The sequence below is a fragment of the Ursus arctos genome, chromosome X, assembly GCF_023065955.2.
Source record: "Ursus arctos isolate Adak ecotype North America chromosome X, UrsArc2.0, whole genome shotgun sequence".
NCBI lineage: Eukaryota > Metazoa > Chordata > Mammalia > Carnivora > Ursidae > Ursus > Ursus arctos.
The window spans coordinates 29080896-29091636 of record NC_079873.1 but is presented as its reverse complement, the minus strand read 5'-3'; the positions used below and the strand labels follow the sequence as shown (position 1 = coordinate 29091636).

At 41.4% G+C, this 10741-nt stretch overlaps 1 protein-coding gene and 1 non-coding gene across 2 annotated transcripts; both read left to right on the top strand.

Moving 5' to 3' along the window:
* Positions 1 to 576: 576 nt before the first annotated feature.
* On the top strand, positions 577 to 683 carry LOC113266028 (U6 spliceosomal RNA). Its single transcript, XR_003320230.1, has one exon. It is a non-coding gene; the product is annotated as a U6 spliceosomal RNA (small nuclear RNA).
* Positions 684 to 3662: 2979 nt separating this feature from the next.
* Positions 3663 to 5147, top strand: LOC123001837 (zinc finger protein 772-like). Its single transcript, XM_044389415.2, has one exon. The coding sequence runs from the start codon at positions 3663 to 3665 to the stop codon at positions 5145 to 5147; it is 1485 nt and encodes a 494-aa protein (XP_044245350.1).
* Positions 5148 to 10741: the final 5594 nt, after the last annotated feature.

Sequence of the window (10741 nt, the reverse complement as noted above, 5' to 3'; positions counted from 1 at the left end):
TGAATTAAAATAAAATTGTGGGATAAAAAAGAGAATGAAGATGTGAATAAACAACATCAGCAATGAAAAACGGGTAGCTAATTATTAAGGAATCTATCACTTAAGATTAAAAACCGTACATATGACCCAGCAATCCCTCTTCTGGGGATTATATCCAAAAGAAACTAAATCGGTATTTTGAAGAGATTTTTGCACTCCCATGTTCATTGCAACAGTAGTCACAATAGCCAAAATAAGGAAACAACCTAAATGTTCATCAATGGAGGAATGGTTAAAGAAAATGTGGTGTGTGTACATATATACTGGAATATTATTCAGCCATGAAAAAGAAGGAAATCCTGCCAGTTGTGACAATATGGAAGAACCTGGAGTACTTATGCTAAATGAAATAAGGTAGGCATGGAAATACCAAAGCTGTATGTACTCACTCATATACAGAATCTAAACAAAACAAAACAAAAGTCAAACTCGTAGAAACAGTAGAATGATGGTCACCACAGTCTAGATAGTGGGGAAAATGCAAGATGCTGATCAAAGAAAGGGTCAAACTTTCAGTTATAAGGTAAATAAGTTCTCATGCTCACTTCAGCAGCACATACACTAAAATTGGAACGATACAGAGGAGATTAGCATGGCCCCTGTGCAAGAATGACATACAAATTCATAAAGCATTCTATATTTTTCCACTTTCTTACACCATACACAAAAATACATTCAAAATGGATGAAAGACCTACATGTGAGACAGGAAACCATTAAAATCCTAAAGGAGAACACAGGCAGCAACCTTTATGACCATGGCAGTAGCAACTTCTTACTAGACACATCTTTGGAGGCCAGGGAAACAAAAGCAAAAATGAACTACTGGAACTTCATCAAGATAAAAGGCTTCTGCACAGTGAAGGAAACAATCAACAAAACTAAGAGGCAACCCATGGAACAGGAGAAGATATTTGCAAATGACAGATCTGAAAAAGGGTTCGTATCCAAAATCTATGAAGAACTTATCAAACTCAACACCCAAAAAACAAATAATCCAGCAGAAGACATGAATAGACAGTTTTCCAAAGAAGACATCAGATGGCTAACAAACACATGAAAAGATGCTCACCATCACTCAGCATCAGGGAAATACAGATCAAAAGCACAGTGAGCTACAACCTCACACCTGTCAGAATGGCAAAAATTAACAACACAGGACACAACAGATGTTGGCGAGGATGCAGAGAAAGGGGAACCTTCTTACCCTGTTGGTGGGAATGCAACCTGGTGCAGCCACCCTGGAAAACAGTATGGAGGTTGCTCAAAAAGTTAAAAATAGAGCTACCCTATGACCGAGCAATTGTACTACTAGGTATTTACTCAAAGGATACAAAAATACTGATTTAAAGGGACACATGCACCCTGATGTTTATAGCAGCACTATCCACAATAGGCAAATTATGGAAAGAGCCCCAAGGTCCACTGACTGATGAATGAATGAAGAAAAGGTGGTATATATATATACAATGGAATAATACTTAGCCATCATACTCAAAAAGAATGAAATCTTGCCATTTTCAACAACATGGATGGGGTTAGAGTGTATTATGTTAAGCTAAATAAGTCAGTCAGAGAAAGACAAATACCATGTGATCTCACTCATATGTGGAATTTAAGAAATGAAACAGATGAATATGGGGTGGGTGAAGACAAATCATAAAATAGACTCTTAACTATAGAGAACAAACTGAGGGTTGCTGGAGGGGAGGTGGGCAGGGGGATGGGTTGAATAGGTGATGGGTATTAAGGAGGGCATTTAACTGTGATGAGCACTGGGTGTCATTAGTAAGTGATGAATCACTAATTTCTACTCCTGAAACTATTAATACCCTATATGTTAATCACCTGGAATTTAAATAAAAACTTGAAACAAAACAAAAAATACAAGATGAATAAGTTATTGGGACCTAATGTACAACATAGTGACTATACTTAATGATACTGTATAGTAGCCTCGAAATTTGCTGAGAACAGATCCTAAGCACTCTCACTATGCACATGCAGAAAAAAAGGTAACTATATAAGGTGAAGGATATGTTAATTAACTTGATTGTGGTAATCATTTCATAACATATACATGTATCGAATCATCACATTGTATACTTTATATACAATTTTATTCATCATAATACCTCAATAAAGCTGGAAAAACATTAAATAAAGGTAAAATAATAAAATACAGTGATCAACATAATAGAAATAAATATGAAAACCTAGATAACATGAAAAAAAATTCTAGGGAAATATAAACCAGCAAAGTGGCACATCATGAAGAAAATCATAAAACCAAAGAAAGAGTAGTTAAATTTTTAGAATCACAAAGGTATCAGCCCTACTAAACTTGTTTTAAGAAGCTAATTTCAGCTGTAAAAAAAAACTATTCCAATATAGAACAGAATATAGACAAGTTCTCATTTTTTGAACTTAGTGAGTTCTATAGTCCCCAAGACAGAAAAGCACAAGAAAGCAAAAACATATATTAATCACACTTATAAAACACAGAAGCAAAATTCAAACATAGTATCAGCAAATCACTATCAATATTTCATTTTAATGACCTCATGACCAATGGTTTAATCTCAATATTCAAAGATAGCACAATTTAAGAAAATTCACCAACAAAGTTAATTCACTAAAATAATTTATCTAAATGAGAAAAACGTAACTAAATATAGGTTAATATACCATTGAATGATATCCAGCAATCAGTCATGATAAAAAAAAAAAACTTGGCAAACGACTTTCATAAATGTATCTACCAAATATGTATAGCAAATATATGTGCAGTATAAGATGCAAATCTAGAATAATTTACATTAAATTCAGAAATTTAGAAAGTCATCTCTTATCACCACTACTAATCAACCTTGTCCTAAAGGTTCAGGTCACTGCAAAAGATGAAAGAAAAAAACAAGGGGAGAATGGATGTAGAAGTTGGAAAATATTAAATAAAGTATTTTCAGTGGATAGGATCATCTATATAATCAATCCAAGATAACCAACTGACAAACAAGTAGAACTAAAAAGGGAATTCAACAGTGCCTAAATGCAAGATCAACACAGGGGGGAAAAAAAGCCTAATAGCTACCCTGTATAGCAACAATGAATCATTAAAAAAAAAATTATTCTGGTCTATGAAATTTGGAGTGGAGACATTTGGATGGATTTGAATGAAGTGAGAACCATGAACTTTAAAATCACCTGGAGTCACATTTGCCAAATGAAACTTCCATTCCTTTCTCCAATCTAAAGAAGCCAGCCCTTCCTCCGTTAAAAAATATGTATGTGTATATTTAAGGTGACCTCCGGGCGGGACTTCCTGCCTCTGCACCTTGGACCATCCTCCGTCATATTTGGTTCCGGCTTATCTGAGAAAGGCAACCGGAAGCACTAGGCAGAGACTCTTTCTCCGTCCGTTTTTCCACAACCGAACGGAAGCCATTTTCGAGGTTGGGGCCTAACTCTCTGCTTTGTAGGAGCCGAGTTACCCCAGCTTTAGTTTTGTGTGGTGTCCCTCTCTGTGGAGATTTGGTGCTCCTGACTGCGGTGTGGACGATCTTGTGCCTGGTATTTCCTCACACCCGCTGAGGCACGCCCTCTCGGGGCCTTGATACTGTAGCAATGGCGGAGGCGGGCGCACAGACAGATCCCAACCGCAACATTGTAACCTTTGAGGATGTGTGCATATACTTCTCTCCAGAGGAGTGGGAGCTACTTGATGAGGCTCAGAAACGCCTATACTGTAATGTGATCCTGGAGAACTTTCTACTGGTGACCTCACTGGGACTTGCAATTTCCAGGTATCATTTAATTCCCCAACTACTGCCAGTGAGAGAGCCCGGGGTTCCTGCAAATGTAGCCATAGCTCCAGCAGGGGCAGGGATGGTCCAGGGGAGCCATGGCCCTTGTCATAGAGTAGAGAATGAAGGCGCATCTTCTCAACAGGGTGTTTCTGTAAAAGAGTCACAGGTGAGAATTCTCAGCATGGGTCCTTCCAATCAAAAGAGCCACCCATGTAACATGTGTGACCCGATCTTAAAAGACATTTTGCATCTGTCTGGGCAGCAGGGAACATCCCTTGGGCCTCAACCACACCCATGCGGGTCATGTGGAAGAACCTTCTGGGTCACTGTCAACATTGACCAAATCCCGCAGCAGCAGAATGGAGAGGTAGTCCCTAGGGGAAAAAAGGAGGAAGGTTCCGTTGTGGAGAGTTACGGAAAACACAAGTCAGAGAAGGCCTTCACTTGCAAGGAGGATGAGAAGGACTTCTTGGTCAGCTCTGCACTTGTCCAGCACCATGCCACTAAAGATGAGGAGAAGCCATGCAGCAGCACCCAGTGTGAGGAAGCCCTTCACAGTGGACGAAAAGATTACAAGTGCAGTGAATGTGGGAAAGCTTTTAGCACCAAAGGCAAATGTGATCGGCACCAGGCAATCCACTCTGGAGAAAAGCCTTATAAGTGCAATGGTTGTGGGAAATCTTTTGTCTCCAACTCCAGCCTCCAAGAACACCAGAGAGCTCACATGGGATCAAAACCTAATGAGTGTGCTGAATGTGGGAAATCTTTTATCAGAAAATCCCATTTTATTCAGCACCAGAGAATACACAGTGGAGCAAAACCCTACGAGTGCCATGAATGTGGGAAAGCCTTTGGCCGCAAAGATACACTTATGCAGCACCAAAAAACTCACAGTGGAGAAAAGCCTTTCATGTGCAGCCAATGTGGGAAAGCCTTTCTCCGCAAAGATGCACTTGCCGAGCACCAGAAAAGCCACACTAAGGAGAGGGCTTACGAGTGTGATACATGTGGGAAATTCTTTAGCCACAGCTCCTACATTAAAGTACATAAGAGGATTCACAGTGGAGCAAGGCCTTATGTGTGCACTGAATGTGGAAAAGCCTACATCAGTCATCCCCAGCTTTTTCAACACATGAAAGTTCACACCGCAGCAAGGCCTATGGATGAAGTGAACGTGGGCAATTCTTTGGTGACAAATCCAGCCTCATCATGCATCAGAAGCATAACACCAGAGCAAAGCCAGATGTGTTCAGCGAATGTGGGAGGGCCCACAGAAGACCCTCCCACTTGGCTTGGCACATAAAAGTTCAGACCAAAGAAAGGCTTCCTGTGTGTGTGAGTTTCAGTGATCCTTTAGCTACATCTTTTAAGTTCATTTAGCACCAGGAACTTTACACCAAAGCAAGGCCTTAAGAGAGCAGGGAACGTGCTTTCTCCTTGCTCGACATAGTATGACTCCTTAAAGAGAAATCTTTGAAAGTAGCCTTTGAGATAGAGTCAACGCCCTGCATTTGAACTTTGTACATAGAGGTATCCACGCGGGGGAGGTAACTGCAAGTGCCAGGTATGTGCGGAGGTTTCAGGACCTACTTTTACATTTTCTAACCTTCCCAGGGCCTTCCCTTGGCCTGAGCTATGCCATTGCCTATGTTTGTTGCAGAGGCCACTGCACCTGTGCCAGCAGTCAGTGTCCTCAGGGAAGGCACACCTCCACCTCTCTCCTATTTGCTGGAGGGAGTCATGAGTGATATGAACCCATTAGGGATCCTCATTTCCTACCCGCGGATGGTTTCAGTGTGGACATGACCCAGCACCTGCCAAGAAGATCTGAGCTGGAATATGCTGCAGTTTTCCAGAGGTTTCTCTTTTCCATGGACAGTACTGACTCTACACTAGATAGCTGTGATGGATTTCTCCAGCCTCCAAATCACCCAACCTTGGAACTGCGTGCCCCACCCTGATCTGCTTTGTGCCCTAAAAAAGCCTTATTGTTAAAGCCTTTGTTCTGTTCACGGTGTGGGGTGGATTGAGAAAAGAAATGGGCTTTCAAGAAACAGGTCATGATTCACTGAGCTCATTTCTTCCCTTCACACCTGTATACAAGGGTGTTGATTGCTTTCCACAGTCAGGAAGAAAACCAGCACTGAGGGTTAAATAGAGTCGTGCTGTCCAACACGGTAGGCACTAGCCACAGATGACTAGTAAGCACCTGGAAGGTGGCTGGTGTGAGCTGAGATATGCTGTTAAGTATAAAATGCACACTAGATTTCTAAAACATAGCATGAGAAAGAGAGAGATAGAATGTAGAATATCTTATAGTCTTTGAGTACATATTAAAATGATAATATTTGGGTATATTGGGCTAAATAAAATGTTATTAAAATTTTAAAAAAGAGAGCGAGATATGGGCTTTGCCAGCATGAATGGAAGAAGCCTTTTGTGGCAGTCCCAGATATTATGTGCATCAGAGAAAATGGCAGGATGGCAGAGAACAGCTCTCAGTCTAATTTGGCCTAATTGGCAATGCTGTCTTAGCCTTCTTAGGAAAAACCATTCAGCCTTGTGGGACTGATCTTATGACCTAGATGTCAGGATCTCCTGCGAGTCCTAAACTCTCCCTGACAAAGGGGTGAGTGGTATGACAACCTTCAGTTCTTTTGGGAATGGCAGGATTTAAGTCCCTTTTTCCTAGGGGATGTCTCATATTCCCCAACACTGTTGAGCTGTAGCCATCTCCCGAGACCTACCCTGAAGTTACCGCCCCTATTAAGTCCAAAATTCAGGAGGCAGATAAGACCTGCAGGGGCCAAGTAGGAAACACAATGTTGTCATTTTTCCTGCCATTCAAATTTGTTAAGGGTAAAGATACAGGTTTTGTTTTTCTACTTTCTGAAATTTAAGCATTAGTACTTAGTAAGGCTAACTCTGGTTTTATTTAGATATACTAAAGTAGGCTTGATTATAACTTATTTAAAGAAAGCAAATCTTTCAAAACTTAAAATTAATAGTTAAAGTATACCTTTAAGTTTAAAAAAAACATAATATAGAAACAAAGAGTACAGAAACCTTGATTAATTAGAGAGTGGTGGAGATTGTGGCAAACTAGAGATTATGTGTCTGCTCTGAAGGGCAGACATAAATTTCATGTGAGTGTGGCTCTGGGTTAAAGGTGTACAGAAATTCTTAGAAACTACAGACCTCTTTATCTCCTGTGGCAGAGGTCAGTGTCAGAGCAAAAAATCCAAAGGTTTTCTGGATTCCTATACCACCCTGGGCTGTTGACCTTAGGCCATTACTGCAAAAGCAGGTACCCCAGAGCAAGGAAGAGAGATCCTGCAGTCTTGGGTGGGTCTTATACCCAGCCAGCATTTGGGTGAACGTGGTATTAATTGTTCTCTAGTTTTTGCTGCCACTGAGGCAGAGCTGACCCTACCAAGATATGAGAAGTGGGAAATAGTTGAGTAAATATAGGATTGGTTGATTTTCTGAGAGAAATGGGGGATCCAGATTTTTATGTGGTAGCATTATATCTCTTAATAGCTTTACTGGTGTATAATTAGAATATAATAAACTGCATATATTTAAGTTGTACATTTTGATGAATTTTGACAAATGTAGACATCTGTGATACCATCACCATAATTAAAGTAATGAGCATATCGTTAACCCCAAAAGTTTTCTCATGCCCCTTCATAATCTCTTCCTCTTGCCCCTCCCTAATCCCTCATTCTCATTCAACCATTGATTTGTTTTATTTCACAGTATTTTAATTTGCACTTTCTGGTATTTTCTGTAATAAATAGTATATAATAATATATAATAAATAAAAAAGCCAGTATGGCCTTTTTTTTAACCTTCTTCCAGTAAGCATAATTGCTCAGAGATTAATTAAATTATTTATTTTTGTTACTGAGTACTATGTCACTGTGTATGGATATAATATGTATGTAATACAATTGTTCACCTATCAATTGTTGGTGGACATTTAATTTGTTTCCAGATTCTGACTATTAAAAATAAAGCTTATTTGAAGGAAAAAAAAGAATCCTTAATTAATTTACAGAGGCAGTTCTCTTGCAAAAGAAAGGCAACTCTTCTAGAACAAACCCCTCCACTCACATTGTCTCTCCATTGGCCTTGAGGAGTCAGATTCTAGCATGGTCCAGGGAAGAATTTCAAGATCTGGGGAGGAGAAAGCACTTACATCCAATGTCATTGCAAATTGTTGCTAATTTGTGTAAGCAAGAAATCAAGAAGTATTGTGAGAATGGATTTTAAGTTTGCTGGACCAAGGAGAATAGAAAATAAGGTTAAATTAGGTAAAATTGATCAAGATAGGTAAACTTGGGCCACCTGCGTGGCTCAGTTGGTTGAGCATTGGACTCTTGATTTTGGCTCATGTCATGATCTCAGGGTCTTGGGATCCAGCCCCAAGTGCCTTGGTGCTCCACACTCAGCAGGGAGTCTGCCTCTCTCCCTCTCCCTCTGACCCTCTTCTCTCTCTCTGTCTCTCTCTCTCACCCATGCATGCACATGTGCATTCTCTCTCTAAAATAGATAAATAAAGCTTAAAAAATAGGTAAACTTACTGAGATTTGGCATTTAATGGGCAAAGTGAAGCTGCTGGAAGCGGATCTAACAGTTTGCTAAATTCTGGCCTGAATACTGGCCTACATGAAAGAGTTCAAAGGCCCCAGAATTTCCCTGCGGCAATGTTTCCGTATCTCAGAGGTATGACTCCTGCGCAAATTAACATCTCCAAGCTTTTTGTTCTCTGGTTTCCTTGTAGGTTTAGCCAGTGGGAGGCACTTAAAGGAGACTGGCGGGCAGAAGGTCAGGAGGATTCAGGTTTCTTCTCCTCCCTCTATGCCCCAGCCAGCTTCTCTGGCAATGCCTGCATCTCCTTCTTAAAGATTTTTATTTATTTACTTGACAGAGAGACAGCCAGTGAGAGAGGGAACACAAGCAGGGGGAGTGGGAGAGGGAGAAGCAGGCTCCCAGCAGAGAAGCCTGATGTGGGGCTCAGTATCACGCCCTGAGCCGAAGGCAGACGCTTAACGACTGCGCCACCCAGGCGCCCCCGCCTTCATCTCCTTCTTTGCTCCAGTAGCCCTTCCAAACAATCCTGCCATGGCTCCCACATCTACCAGGTGATTTTGAGCCCTGGACACCAACAACACCACCCTAAGTTTGTCCCTCAGCCTAGGGGTGGTGATTGTTTCCTGCTGATACTCATGTCTGTGTTGCCCCACCTCCCCTCAGTTTGGGGTTACCAACACATCAACGGAGTGGCCAATTTCTTGACTTAAACACCTTCTGTTTAAATACCTTACTAAGGTATTTTTTGTTAAGTCCCATTTTTCTCTAGTCACATTCTAAGCAGTGAATGAGTATGCTGAAAGAATAGGAGGAGGATGTGAGTGAGAAATGTGGGAGCTAGACATTTTTTAGTCAAGGTTTCCTCAGAAAACAGCTTATTCAAAAGGTAGTTGAAGAAAATTTAATGAAAGGGCAATTTACAGAGTTCAGAGAAGGATTAAAGAACTCAACTGAATGGTGATGTACCCAGAGACTAACAAGAGTATGAAGCTATTCCCAGCCTTACAAGAGAAGGCAAGGGAGAGAGCAGTGTTACTGGAACCGACAAGATCTGTAACTATGGGAAACGGCCCCCCAACAGGAGTTGTGGCCATAAGTAGGGGAACATGGCCACTATTAAACTGTAATCTGGCAAGGAAGGATCATCCGGAAATGGAAACAGACACCCGACCTCTCTGCTCCTGACCTTAGATCCTGTTCAAATACCTGTCATTGGCAGGGGCGCCTGGGTGGCACAGCGGTTGGGCGTCTGCCTTCGGCTCAGGGCGTGATCCCCGCGTTATGGAATTGAGCCCCACATCAGGCTCCTCTGCTGGGAGCCTGCTTCTTCCTCTTCCACTCCCCCTGCTTGTGTTCCCTCTCTCACTGGCTGTCTCTCTGTCAAATAAATAAATGAAATCTCTAAAAAAAAAAAAAAAAATACCTGTCATTGGCAAAATGCAATTATAAGCCAAAGCTAAAAAGGGCTCTGGTGATCCAGTCCATGGGGGTCATCCTGTCAGCACATAGAACAGAGCAGAGAAAGACAGAGATCGGGTGGGTCTAGAGAAACAAATAGACATTAAGCAGCACAACCAACTAATGAATTGAAAGTTGAGGGTACTTGCTAAAACTGATAAATCAGGAAATAGCCGTAATAGTATGTGTTGAGGGAAAAGCACAGTTTCCTCACACACAACGTTTCTAACACTGGATATGTGGGGTTTTTTCCCACACTGACTGACTCTCTCACACCAGCCAAATGTCCTGCGACTCAATTCAGTCATAATTCTAACTGGAGTTGGCACAGACACCACAGGTTAAGGCCTTAGTCCCATAAGACTGCTCCCTACTTCAGATGTCAATTGTCCATAGTAGGTCCATAGGTTACTCACAACGTCTGTCTGAATTGGCTTCAAATCAGAGGTTCCCATGACCCCCTCCTCAGGTTTGACAGTTTGCTAGAATGGCTCACAGAACCCAGGAAAACAGTTTCCTTACTGTTGCCAATTTATTACAAAGGGCATTTAAAAGGATACAAATGAATAGTCAGCTGAAGAGAAACACAGGGTAAGGTCTGGGAGAGTCCCAAGCATAGGGGCTTCTGTCATTGTGGAGTTGGGGTGTGGCACCCTCCTAGCATGTAGATGTGTTCACCAATCTGAAAGCTGCTCAAGTCCCATACTTTGAGGATTTTTATGGAAGCTTCACCATGTAGGCATGATCCGATCATTAACTCAAACTCCAGCCTCTCTCCTTCTGTGGATAGGGAGTAGCACTGAAAGTTCCAAGCTTCTAATCATGACTTGGTCTTTCTGG